General features: G+C 34.1%; 1 protein-coding gene across 4 annotated transcripts in view; it reads right to left on the reverse strand.

The window, feature by feature from the left end:
* The window catches only part of Col19a1 (collagen type XIX alpha 1 chain), a 336,038-nt gene that overhangs the window by 260,538 nt on the left and 60,576 nt on the right, over positions 1-14,924 (reverse strand). For all 4 annotated transcript variants that reach the window (XR_012449953.1, XM_074080460.1, XM_074080453.1 and 1 more), the window contains exons 5-9: positions 12,900-13,023; positions 11,260-11,535; positions 6,599-6,679; positions 2,154-2,279; positions 1,179-1,241 (exon numbers count right to left, since the gene is read on the reverse strand). Coding sequence is in view for 3 of the 4 variants with exons in the window: in XM_074080460.1 (XP_073936561.1) it covers positions 1,179-1,241; positions 2,154-2,279; positions 6,599-6,679; positions 11,260-11,535; positions 12,900-13,023 (670 nt within the window). In the remaining variant the exon portion in view is untranslated. The remainder of the gene's footprint in view (positions 1-1,178; positions 1,242-2,153; positions 2,280-6,598; positions 6,680-11,259; positions 11,536-12,899; positions 13,024-14,924) is intronic.

Below are 14,924 nucleotides of genomic sequence, written 5' to 3' on the forward strand. Positions count from 1 at the left end.
TCAATAACTATGGTCTAAATAAATCATAAATGCCCTGTTTCACCTCAAAAATCTCTTTTCCAAAAGTTGCTGAGGTGCCAGATGTTCCCATGCATGGTACAATGGGCAGACATTCCTCCAAGATTCAAATTACTATAATTTTGTTGAAGCTCTGAGTTGTCATCAATCTGTTAAAATTAAATTTCTTGTATTTTAACAAAGAAGTCCAACAAGGGGTGAACATAGTGATGCACACTCAACAGGAGCGTGGCTCAAATAGTACAGCACTTGGCTAGCAAGTATGAGATCATTAGTTCAATCCTTAATATTGGAAAAAAAATGAAGTTCTATTAGATTATGTAAATACCTTAGAATTACAGCAGTCTAAGTTATGGCATAAAAGGAATTATAACCTGTCTCACCTTGGAAAAATAACAATGATGAACTACTAACCATAGTACAAATTAACTTACTTCATTAGTTAACAAAAGACATGATTCAAAAGAATGGAAAGCATGAAAGTTTGAGGTGGGGACAAGGGAAAGCCAACCCCCTAGACATGGGATCTTGCTTAGGACTGAGTGCTTAGAGGTCCAGCTCACTCGCCATCTCCTCCATTAAATTCTTCTCCATCTCCCCAGGTTGTTCTCTCAGCACATTTGCGACTCTCATGTAGCATCTAACATGTATGGCTTTCTAATGTCCCTTTATCTCCTTGGATTTAACATCCTGGAGAACAAAGAACGTATCCAATCCTTATTTATAGCCCCTAAATATCCAGCAACATGCCTCCCACAGAAGATACTGAACAAAGGTTAGCTATTGAAAAATCCTTAGTGAGAAACTGTCAGTAGAAAGGAGAAATAACAGTTCATCAGGCATTTGGAGAAGACAATGCTAAAGAAACCCAGGAACAATTGAAAAAGAGACCTCCTTCACAGTTTTGTTTAGAGCTGATAGATAAAAAGACTTGCAGCTCTATATCTTTCCAAATTTCATACCAGTCTTTGAACATGAACTCAAAAGCAGATTTGAATGCTGATACACTCTCAATTTTCAGCAACCAACATCTTAATATAGTCCCTGACAGTCTTTTACAGAAACATGCATTTGTATGGAAAAAGGATATGGACACATCTTTTAATACACTTCTGAACAACCCCTTTTGTCCCAATAGTATTTTGTTGCATGTGGCTTACCGGCTGTCCTTTCTCTCCTTTCTGCCCAATTGATCCTGGAGTTCCTGGTAATCCTGCTTCTCCCTGATCAAAAATCAATTTCTGTGTTAGCAAACATTCTGCCATTTGTATATACATTTTAATCAAGAGCCATTTGTACATACATGTGAAACTGCCAAGAATAAGCTAAAGCTTTGTTCTCTGAGCTATGTCCATCCCTCATAGGGAAGCCTTTCTGCCCTCACTCATGAGGCACACTACTCCTGACCCTTCCAAACACCATTCAGCATCTCACCTCCAGCTGACCTCCCATGGGTGGAACAAAAGCTGCTCCCCTACTTCCATCCCTTTCCCTTACCTGTACTTGTCTTTTTCATGGAGCTTACTATGCAGTGTTATCACTAGAGGAACACTGCCTACTTTTAGCACAGGCCCCATAATGGCCATGAATACCCACAAAATAAGTTCACGTAGGTCCATGGGCCCAGCTTCCCTGACCACAGGACCACATTGGTTCGGGTGAAACAAATTATGTGCATACCTTCCCCTCCCCAAACACAATCGTGACAAATGGAGAAGAGAGACAGCTGGTTAGAAATTTGGGGCTACTGGACAGAAACAGTTGTCATCACACAGTGTTTATTGAACTCTGTCATCACACAGAGTTCCCAGACTGCAGCTTATTCCTAACACATGCTAAGTAGCCAGTACTTGCCTGTATAGGTGGTTCCTCCCTTCACCTTTTTATTAATTCTAATTTACACTCTGGAAAGAAGGTCAGATGGGCTCAGAACTGTCTAGGTAAAAATCCGAGAAGTCCTATCACCAAACCTCTTTTGATGACTCACTCTGGTGATGACTGTGTGGTTTTGTGAATTTGTCAACTAGCGTCAAAGGACAAGAAGACACATTCAGTGCACTAGAGACCAAAATGAATGAGCCTGGCTCAACTGTCTGGAGTGGCTTTTCAGGGAATACAGATTAAAATTAGTATACCTTGTTTGGAATGCACTGGCACAGGTCTTTAAGTTCCAGCTTTGCAGGCAAGTAGGGAGAAATTTTTCCATCGTGAGCAGTCGTCAATGATAATGTAGTACTTCCAAAGTCATCCTGCTCTGGGCACTAAAACCCAAAAAAGGGAAAGTTAAAGGTATGACTTCAATTTTAAATGCTTACTCTTAACAAGCTAGAAATGGCTGGTTGCCTGCAAGAATTTCCTTCTTATTAATGGAACACTGACATCTGTGTGTGAAAATTTATCACACCTTGCTCTATCACTGAGCACCCAGTGTGTTTAATCACACCAACACCACACAGGTAATGTATTAACACTGATGATTTTAGTGAGGAATTCTACAGCTATATTAGGTGACTTTATGGTAAATGCAGTGATACTGTAAATTTGTAATAATTACTCTTTTACAATAAAATAATTTATATAAGCAAATGTGAATAGATATTTAGGGGAAAAATAAAAGCATGAAATTTGAATATATAATGACAGTTACTTCACAAGATGAATGTAAAGACATGTAAGGCAGAAAACTCTTCCTTTTTATACTCTAAGATGATATTTATTTAATCAAAATATACCTTATTCTTGTCCAGTGTCCTTTAAACATATTAAGATGGTCTCCACTGTAGCATACAACAAATGGTGGGTTTTTTTATCTAGTGGATTTAGAATATGCTGGACAACATGAACTGAAATTTGTTTTCAAAGAAATGAACTCTTTTTTTCCTTAAAACTTAATCCAGATAGAGACTCTGAATAATACACGAATCATCCTTTCTTCTCAACATCACTTAGCAGGCTCCTCATTGTGATTAGCTCTGAGTTTGCAGTTTCAATGGAGGGTAAGCATTAGGAGGAAGAGTTCACAGGGTACTTTGTAATCTACTAATCATATATATGTGGAAAAGTGTTTTCAGGATTTAAAACTAAATATGGCAGTGATTACAACTGTGGTGTAAGGTCCTGACTGATATTTATTTCCTTTTTTTGTATTTGGCTATATTTTCTAAGTTTTCTAAAATAAACAATGTCTAGCTTTTGTAATAACAATTCTATTTTGAAAAATGGATAGTTCTCTAATGATTGTGGTAACTAACAATCTGGAACCCAGACACAGTGACTAGTTTCCTGTCTGCACTACTCATTCTTTCATACCTGCTCTCACTATATTTAGGGATTATTTAGTTATCTTAATAAATTTACAAGACCAAAGTCTAAAAACTACATATAAATAAGTAAAATTATCACCAAAACAAGAGTATAATTCCACATGACTTATTACTTCCCACCCAGAATTCTGCCACGGATGTTTCCTGTCTGATAACTAGGACCCTATTAGAATTCACATTTTTGCCCTGGATATTTAACAATTAAATTAGAGGTTAAACTACTTTAAAACTATGTCTTAGAGTTCACTATAAAATTATGCACCTCCCCAAAAGTGCCCAAAGGCAACAACAAGCATATGAGAGCTTGTCTCATAAATGCCTCTGGTTTTGATTTGACATGTATATAGTTAATTAACCCTCAAATATTTAACCACTTTTCTCATTTATTTTCAAATGTTTTCCCAATCTCCTTCTTTGTATTCTTCATTCTTGTAGCATATGCCTGCAGTCATGAAATTTGACTCAGAGACTAAAAATGTAATTTAATAGAAGTGAAGAAGCATGTCTATAGATTGTCTTAAATAACTTTTACCTATAAAATACTCCACAAAATATTAGCACTAATGTGCATGATTTGAAATTCCAGGATAAAATTAGAGTTTTAATCAGACACTCTAAAATTTTCTGATTTCAAGACATTTTGCAAAAAAAGAAAAAGAAAAGAATACAGTTGACATCAGAAGTATAGCAAAGACACTTAAAAGGCTTTAATATAGTTATTTGTCTTACATATTTGTTTGTGAAATATAGTGTGCTTCTATTTACTTTAATCACTGATGGTGATGTGTGCCCCCCACGCCAAATAATTATCAGCATGAAAAATAAAGGTTTTGGTTACGTTTTTTGGCAGGCAGAAAAGAAGTTAAGTAAAGAAAGACAGAACATTAGCGTGGATGGAACTCAGAAAGACTGAGCCACGGTTACTTTTTTTCATAGTTGGGATAAATTCCTAGCTCATTTCTATTCTGAAACTAATTCCTAAATAATCTTTTTAAAACTTGGTTTTTAAAATTAGTTTACAATGTGTGTGGTCATGTCACTGCTTTTATTTTCTTATGTCACTGCTTTTAATTACTAGAACACTTCATCCAATCCATCACTTAGACATACTTAAGCAGTCTTTTTTCATTATTCAGGTTGGAATGTCTAATGTAATGACACAGGGAAGTGGCTGTTTTTCAAGAACATAATATTTACATATATCAAATGTCATTATGTTACTTTTCAATCAAATAAAACTATTATTTTAGGAGCTCTTACAGTAAATAAACATAATTAATTTAGATGTTTTTGGCAGAATAATATCTTCAAGATTTAAATGTATGGCTCCAGCAAGTCTTGGTATTTCAAGTCTGTAGATTGGCATCCTAAATTATCTCTTTAGATATTTATAGAAAGATATTTGGCTGACTTTCATTTTACTTGGAATGAGAGCCATAAACTAGGTTGGAGATGTGCTTTATATAGCCAAGTTACACAAGCAAAACATATAATATTTGAAAGACTGCTATATTTTGAGTCACTTGCATATATTCCTGTTCTACTACCCAAAGTACCTGAGAGAAGTTAAATATTTTGAAGCAAAAATTATTGATTAAATTTTCATATAATTTTCTTGGCAAAGGCAGAACTTCTAGGAAATTAAGATTCAAAGGAAAAGAACTTTTCATCTTGTACTTTTCGTATGTTCTTTTGGTAAGCTTTTTAGAATTACTCCCTTTCAAATACCTTTCCTTTAGTAGTTGACAAGTGAGCAAGTCAAGAAATAATGCTTGGCTACATACTAAAACAAAGCACTAGATTAAGAGTACAAATGTAAAGCAACTTCCTTCTCTGGGTCTAAATTGTATTTGAATAAATTAAAAACAAATGTAATTGTATCTAATAATGCAAGAGGGTACACATGACCAAAATGAGAGATATAGAAGTATTGCATCCATTATTTTCGTTGGAATGAAATATAGGTATAAGAAAGTAATAGTTGTACAGTTAGGTTGAGAATACTTACAATGCAATACTAAGGAACTGGACTTGTATTTTGTTACAAACAAACAGGGAATGACCTAAGGCTTTGAGAAAAAAGATGGATTAGGAACATATCCATGTTTGTTAGTTCTGTAGCATGGGGCTAGAACAACAGTGTTTTTTGAATAATAAATATTTGCTGTGAAAAAGTAAATGAATATACAAAGTAGTGATTCACAAACTTATTCTGGTTACACAGGAGATGGGAAAGGCAGTTGATGTGATGGCACAAAAGTCCAGGCATGAAGTAAAGTGGACTTTGGCAATAGCTGGGGAAAAAAGAAGGTAGAGTATAATGTGCATCATGAAGGAAAACAAGCCAGGAAGGATGTGGTGGTTAACCACTGCCAATTTGATTGAGAGATGACTAGACTAGGAAAGCATACTTCTGGGTGTGTCTATGAGGGCATTTCTAGAGATGCTGTCTTTATCTGCAACTAAGAGGGAAAGACCTGTCCTGAATATGGGTGACACTGTCCAATCATCTGTCCTGGGAGCCCAGATGAAACAAAAGTGAAAGAAGGAAGCCAGTTAGTGTGTGCAAACTGTACGCTCCCTGAGGGAGTGCATCTATTACTGTTGACATTGCCTATGGGTATCAGACTCTAAGCTTAGCCTTTCAAATTGAACTCACACCAATGACTCTCCAGGGAATTTCTAGGTTTTCAGCCTCAGCTTGGGGTTATTTCATCAGTACCCATTGTTCTGACATTTACAGCTTCTTGGATCAAGCAGCTACCAGGTTCTCTAGCTCTCCAGTGTGCAGACAGTATGGTTGGACTATCTAGCCTTCGACATTTAAGCCTATCTAAGGAACAAACCAACTGGTCCTTTTCTTCTAGAAAACTCCAGCTACTAACACAATGGGTGGCAGGCTTGAAAAGGGAAATGAGTGAGATTTAAGTTCTTACTAAAAATTTAAAACTTCTTAAGTAGAAAATAATGAAGTTACTATCAGAACATAGTATAGGGAGAAAGGCATAAATTCTCTTCTAGTAATGCTGAATATAAAGTGAGGATGTATCAACCCCAACATGTCAATCTCCAACTCTGGGAATGAAATTTTGAAAACTATGGGAAAACACTAAGAAGGCTTTCATGTTTGTCAAAAATTGAGTATAGGGCTTCAACAGAAGATATTCGGCACTGCCCTACATTTAGAATCTACAGACTATGCTACTAAGAGATAACTAGCTTTCTTCTTATATAACATGCCAAGAAAATTAACCTACCTTAGTAGATGATATTTCACAACATGTTTCTTGAGCTAAGAAGTTTGTGTTGCAGTAGATATTAAGGTGGTGAAGTTCAATCTATTAAAAAAATTAGTAGCAATATATATATATATTAGTTTTTTTGAGAATCACATTTAAGCAGAAAGATCTAAGGTAATTTAACTAGAAAGAAAAGGAAGCTAATGTAAAGTACAGGTAGATCTTTTTAATGTTTTGTTTAATTTAGGATTCACTGCTTTAAGGACCACCTGAGAAACAAACATAGTGGCAGATACAGAGGCAGACCTATAGACAAAGGAAATTAGATAATGAAAGCAATTCCAAATCTTGACTAATTGTCTTAAGCAATAAAAAAAGAAATATTTGATTAAAGAAAGAAATTTCTATACACTACAATAAAGTATGTGTACAAAATGGGGACATTTCAAAGTAAAAATTTCAGAGAAAAAGTGAAGTCAAAAGTCTAAGCATGTGACAGAAAAGACTTTATCTGCAGTTCCAGACTATTTGAGGCACAGAAATAGATGCATAATTCTCAATAAGGAAATAAGATATTTAGTTTTTATCTATGTTTCATGAATTCTGTTTAAACCTAGGGAAGTTATATTTTACTGAATCCTAAGCATGATTCACAATCTTTAAACAAAACACTCGATAACCTCTATTTGCTAGAAAGCAGATTCATATTTTTAAATTGGACATGAAATTAAATAATCATGTCTTTAAATGAGATGCCAAAATGATTGTTCAAGGAAAGGTAAATAGTACTTACAGTATTTACTATTGATAAAATATCAATATGATAAATGCTTAACTAGGCTGTTCAAACTCCTTAACCTCTGAAATGTTGTATTATATAGTGCTTTATACAAGTAGGTATTGATTGGAACCTTGAAATAAGTTTGTGGTTGCAAATTTAAGAATTTAATTAACAGTTAATTGTATGTTAACTTGATGACTAACATGGGTCAGGAACTTACCCCCTTCTTCTCCCCCTCCCCCTTTCCTCCCCTTTGCCTCTTTCTCTTTTTCTTTTCTTTATCTTTCTCTATTTCCCAGTGTAAAAGAGCTTGACTATGCCATACTTTGAGATTAATTAATAAGCACTTTCTATACAAAGACCAAATTATAATGTTATAATAATTATTATTATGGTAAGAGAAAGCAGACATCTGTGGTTAGCTGTGAATTTCTATCTTAATACCATAAAAAGCAAAAAGGAGGGGAAAAAAAGCTACAACTTCTACTGAGATTAGAAGTGTAGGAATTCCAGATCTCTTGCATATCATGAGCAGCTGAAGATTTGCAGGTAATGTAAAACTCTGAATAAGTGAAATTTCATGATTTCCTTTCAATGACTTTTCACAAAGTTACTAGGTTAAGTTTTACTTATAAAATTTAAGTACACTGTCTTAACCTAATGAAATATTGGCAGTAACATACAAGTTACATAGAATGAAGCATGGGGATTCCAATTAGTTAATATTGTTCATAGCTAAAAGTTATCATCATTATTATCAAAAAGACCCAATAAATATTGAAATTCTATGCTTGGCCCTACATATGAATTATTTTATTTAAAACATATTTTCAATTTCCAAAGGATTAGCATTTAATTGAGTACCCATGACATCGAGCCTACAATCACCCTAGTTTAACTGCTTTCTGCATTTGTTAGAAACCTTAAAATACTTCATTGACACAGCACTTTAGAAGGAAAGTGTTTAGAGTTGAGTCTATACTGACTCTTGTCAAATTGAAGATTTCTTTAAAAACTCTTTTCTATCACATTTGTCATCTCTTTCTTACAAAAGCACATGTATAATATATGCAATATAAAACCCAATCATTAGAATTTTTGGTAACATACATTTGAATATGTAAGATATTTCATACTACAACTCTTCTTATAAATCATAGAACTTGTTTGGGGATGATGAAACATTAATCCACTCAGTTTGTGTAGGACCGACCAAGAATCTCTAAATGGATCTGCATGTATTTTGCTGTTAATTCAAACAGTGACTATCTTGTGACTTGTCTTCACGTTTATCCTCAAATGAACAAAGAATCTACACTGAAGTATGAAATCACCATAATACTGTGCTAAAATCTTTTAAACTGTGTCATTTTTATAAGGACACACCTGATAACCTTCAGCCTTAAGTTCTGGGGTCAATAATTTCCTTGGGCAAGAAGTTTATGAGACACAGAACACTGTTACTTTCAAGGGTATTCCCACTCTTGAATGAACTCACCCCTCTCTTTCTGCCACCCCTCTCAAACATGAATTTATCTGTTTGCTTTTTGGGTTCTCCCAGATCCTCAGGAACCTGAGCGTACTTTGCTCTTACTAGTCTGGTAAGAGACCAGATTCCAGTCTGTACTTGAAGCAGATGCTAGCTGTCATTCCCCACTAATGCTGTGAGAACTCCCAGAGCTGACTTGCTCTCTACCTAGACCCCCTATGCTGAAAGTCACAACTCTGATGTTCTGGCTGCTGGTCCTACTACCTCCTTTCACTTTTGGAGAGTCCTTTCTCAATAATCTGTACTACTGTTGTTATTATGATCAATAATAATATTGTTAGCAGCCACCTTTACTGACAGATTTTAGTCCTTCTTTAGCCTTTGTGGTTGCTGAGAATAGGAGCAGTAGTTTTTTGTTTGTTTATTTTTTTCCATCTTCTTATAATAGGGTTAAATGCTGTCTGGCCCTGAATAGATAAATGAATCTATAGAAGCTGATTAGACACTACTGCACAGACCCTATACAATTACAACTAGTAACTCCGCCAGTTCCGTTTTATAATTGAAGATACTAGGGCTCAGATGAATGAACAGCTGGTTAAATAAATTAACAGATCACAACAGGTTAGGTAGCCAAGTTATGATTTACAAATTCTTCTGACTCCCATGCCAGCTCCCTCTCCCTACTGTCATGGTGTCTTGACCGTAAGGTGGGCTGCATCTGCTCTATCCTGTTTTGCTGGTCATCACTCTTCCCTAGTTAGGACAGTCTTGCTGACTTGCTTACCCACTGTCTCCATGAGAAAGTATTTATTTTATTTTTATTTCTTTACTTTTTATTTGTTTTTACTTTTTCTTTTGCATAGAAGTAAAGCAAAGTAATGCAAAGCCAACCAGTATTACTCTTATATTTAATGTTTGCAATTATATCCAAATTAAATGTGATGACATCAACATGCACATTATCCAAATCACTAACTGCCTGCCCATTTTCCCTCCTAAACTTGCACATTTCCTACTGAACTCTAAAATTTTCCTATGGATGACTGGGATAACTGTGATATGCCTCTCAGGCAAAGGGAGCAGAGGCAGACTAACAAAAAGGGTCCAAGGAGAAAGAGCATGTCTTAGAGGTACAAGAAAAAAAGCAAAGGTAGAAATGCATAATTGAAAGATAGTTCCAACTCTTATGAGTAAAAATACAGATTCTTGAACAATCTGTAAAGACAACTGCCTTTAAAATACGGAGAAAGTAGATTGTCTAAAAGAGAACAGTGATTAAAGTCATTTCTGTTATTTTTCTTTAGGCCATTTTTTAACATAATTAATTTGAATTAGAATACAAGGTTAAAGCAATTCCAAATTGTCAGTAAATTTAGGTCTTCTAGAGAGTTCTATGGAAAAATGTTATAGTTATTGCCTGTCCTAATTTAAGCAGTTGGTTCTACCGGGCTTGGTCATTTCTAGTTGGGGACTATTCCTATAACCATAAAAAATTTAGATTGGTTCAATGAAGAGAAAGTATTTTAAAAATAATAGTTTATACTATTATTCATCCTTCCCAAAAGGTCTTTAGAAATAGTAATCTGGCCAAATCATATTTGCACAAAGCCATATTTGTAAAATAAAATTTCACTGTTAGTGTTTTCGGGTTAACAGCTCTGGTATTTATTATTGGTAATTGACATTCAGATTTTTATGTATTTTCCTATCATTCTACCTGCAATAAAACATTTACCTATCAAATTTAGGTATATCTCACTTTAAAAAGATTATAGACCTTGTTTTCTAGGAAAATAAATAATAAATATACATCATCTTAATTTCAAATGTAATTTTTTAAAAGAACTTCTCATCTGAAAGAGTTTTCCTAGTCAATTTTGCTGATCTGAATGACCTACTTATATACTTAGTAACTATATTTTTGCCTAACTGAACCCCCCAAAACCATTATAAGTTATGGAAAATAGTCTGCAATACAATACAATTGCTATTGTGAGTATAAATAAATGACCTATTGTTCTTGAATGAAAACACCAGGTAATCTGGAACTATTTAAAGTTCATCTTTTTCTAGTCCTTTTTATTAAAAACATACGGGTTTAAACCAAGCTTACATTTTGTATCATATTTTCAATTTTTCCTAAAATTTACTTTTAGCAATCTTATTTTGTAAGAGATAACCAAACTGTTTTATGTTTGCTAGCTAGAATAAATGGGTAAAATAGAAGATAATGATGTGAAAAAATGGTTGGAATACAGCTATCCTTCCTGCATTTGATAGCATGCTAAACAGAGATAAGAAGAAGGTCTATTACATAGTAATGAAACGAAGACATTCTGAATAAGATACTTTGTTTTAACTTAGAAATGGTGTTAGCTCTCTTCTACAACTACCACCACAACTTACATCCACAGGCTTGCCATCTGAAGCTCGTGCAGCGATGACTGCCCTTCCATGAGAATCTACAGTGTCCTTCTCATTGGTTTGCCGACTTGCAATTAAATTACAGTCCATGTAGAGAGAAATGACTCGGGATTGTACACTGACGCCAAGTTTATGCCACTGACGATCAAACAAAGCACGGAGTTCTCGATTTTTAAAAACGTAGTTCAACATATCTCCCTCAGCAGCTTGGAACATAAATTCTACCACTTTCTTTCCACCATCAATCACTATCGAAATCTGCAAAAATGCAAATTGTCTTTAATTTTTTTTAAATCAGTGTTCAAAATTAGTAAAGCACACAAAAGCTCAAGATGCATGGTAGTGTGGTACAATGGAAGTACCCAGTAACATGTTCTAGATAACGCCTATGTCCACCAAATGTATTAACATAGAAGAATAGCAAACACCCAAATGTAAAAATGGTTTAGATTCAGGGTATTCTGGGGAATGTAATATGCTCCTCCTAAAGAGAACATCTAAGGGTGTAGATGAGTATATAAATACACAATTATTTTATGTAATTTTATAACTGAATTATATATTTATAAATTAAAATGTAATTTTACATAAAGTATTAAAATTATATTTTAAGTTATACTGCATAAATTATATAATTTATATACAGGAGTATAAGTTTGTGACAAATTGCTCTATATTAATAATTCTAAAATTCAAGGCTACCAATTTAAGAAGAATAAGACACAATCATTTATTTTTGTGTGGAAACTGACAGCAACTTCTTTGACCTTTGATAACTGGCATGGCAAAAGAATACATTTCATTCAATTAACCTTACCATGAAACAGACAAAAGGATCAGCAAAAAACATGAATATGGAAAGAAGTAAATATAAAATGCATGATGCTAATAAGTAACTTTAAGGTCTCTGGTGTACTTCTTCCATTTTCTAGTCCAAATGGCATTTCTTCCATAACTTTCCTAGATTCCTGCTCTCCTGTCTCCATCCTCTACTTCTGGTGAGCTACCTTCTTCAGCTGTCCTTCATTCTGCCCAATGCCAACACCAAGCTTACCTCTCCCATTGCATCTTCCACTGCATCATAAATCGTGCTGCACAATGTTCTAGATGTCTCCCCCTTATGCTTTATGCTTCCTGAGGACAGGAATTCTGGTTTTTAAATCTCCTATTCTTGTCACTACCTAACACAAAGAATGTGTTCCCTAAAATCTTACTGATGAAATTAATAGCTTATTAATTCATGAAAGACTGTCAGGTGAAACAATGAATCACTTTTAAAATAATATATATTCCAGAGATGACAGGTGAAGTTACTGGTGAGGCAGAGTTAGCCAATAAGACAGTTATAAAGGAAGAATAGTTCCAGTGTCTTCAGGAAAATGTGAATCTCTAAGTTAAAAAAGAACCAAGAACCTAGTCCTGTCTCATCTGCCAGACTCTCATGTTACAGATCTCAGCAAGACTAACCTATTTATAATACATGCATTTCTCTATTGGTGATTCTTCTAAAACACAGAATATTTCACACTATATCTCCCAAATTTGGGCACATAGTTCAAAGATTCACCTGGCCTAATTACACAAGAGTAATTGTTAAGCACATTAATTAATAAGCACATTACCTGTGGCATATTCTGTTGGTTTAAAATCTGCCATAGAAACCACCGCTCCTTTTTGGTGCTTCTTCGTACGCGAAACATGGCTGCTATGGCATATTCCTCAGGAAGGCCATTGGGAAATATCTTACTGTGGAATGAAAACAAAGAACTACTGTGGGGAGACTGAAAATGGCCAGAGAAGAGAACTTAGGTATGAAGTTCCATGTAACATTTCAGTCATAGTTTTTCTCAATGAGTTTGTAATTTACTATTCATTTTTATCTACCTAATGGAAATATGGAAGCAGCCATGCTTATATTTCCTATGTGATTTTTATTCTTATTCTCTCCCTTTTTATAATCACCTGGTACAGTGTTGTTAAAGTTTGGCATATGTAAAAATGTACTCATTTTATAGGCTACAGTACAATGTTGTGAAACTCTTACTCAGTGGGATGATCCAACAGAGAAAAATTTTAGAATCCACTGCAATCTGACAAATAGCAGAGATTTATGAAGGACATAAATAGTACTTCTGGATTTTGTTGGTAGAAAGAGGTACAAAGAATTTCAAAGAACACTGATGATGAGGAAATGCAAATTTTTCAAAGCACTTTTACCATATTATACTCTTGCAAACAAGTTCCTAATACTGATCTATGAGTACTAATTTATAACAACACTAAATATAATAAGGAGGTTTTAGCTTTATTTTGCATTCTTATGGAAAATTTTAAAAATCATTCTAGGTAGTAGATAAAATCTAAAGACAATCCAAATATCCTTCTATCTCAATCTCACTTTAAAATATTGGTCCCACTAAAATCATGAAGAAACTCAAATAAAAGTCCACAATATACATACACTGAATTTAACTTTTATTAGAAAATGAGAAATGTGTTTCTCTGATCTGAGATTTATATTTATATTCACAGTATATGAAAACTGCAACATAGGAGTCCTGCTTTTCTTTAGGAAAAATATTGCCAGAAGTTGTTTTATATAAGTAAAATGCCATACATTGAGATGGTAACTACTAACTGAATATTACACTCAGCTCTACTGAAATTAACAATCAACTACTGAAATTGACAATCAACTCTCATGGAGAATTCTGAAATTTTCTTTCTATTCTTTGTGTTAGAGACAGTCACATGTGGTAGAGAATTCAGAAAAAATAAGAAAAAGCTGTGCTTGCTTAAGGTTTTAATTTACTTATGTGGTTAAAAAGAACATACACATATGTATGTATTATATTTATATGCACACATATGTGTGTGCATATATGTGTGCAGAGACAGGGAGACAGCAAGCAAGTCTCCAGATTATGGTTTAACTTAATGATCATTTGACTTTACAGTGGTGTGTTTGGTGTGATGATAACCATTTAATAGAAACAGTACTATTTTGAATTTTGATCTTTTCTGGGCTAGAGATCAGTAATATATTATACTTTTTTGTGATACTGGGTAGTGGCAGGGAGCCACAGGTCTCAGCCAGCTATGTGATCAGGAGGATAAACAACCCATACTCTGCAGTATATTGTATTGCTAACCTTTAGATACATTTTTTTACTTATGGTACTTTCATTTTACTAAGACCATCTGTGGGTGTACAAATTCACCTATATACACTCTACCTTTTCCTGGAGGTTTTTTAAAAAAAGAAGCAAGAAACTTTATTTCAACCTCACTTTATATCCACTCTTTTTTTTTGATGTGGAATGTCGTAATTTATTTTTATTTTTTAAATTTTTTAACTTTTAAAAATTTTTTTATTATTCATATGTGCATACAATGCTTAAATCATTTCTCCACCCTGCCTCCACCCCCTCCCTCTCCCCCCCACCCCCTCGATACCTGGCAGTATCCACTCTTAAGTAAGCAATAAGCAAATAATTTTTCATCAAAAATTTTTATCAAAAAATGTCAACAATGGGATTTTTCTCTGGACTGTCTGTAGTATCAAATTAAATTTTACTAAGTTATTAATGACAATTACTGTATTGCTTTAAGTAATGTTGCTTAAACAAAACAAAAATAAATACTCT

Source organism: Castor canadensis, chromosome 1 (genome assembly GCF_047511655.1).
Source record: "Castor canadensis chromosome 1, mCasCan1.hap1v2, whole genome shotgun sequence".
NCBI lineage: Eukaryota > Metazoa > Chordata > Mammalia > Rodentia > Castoridae > Castor > Castor canadensis.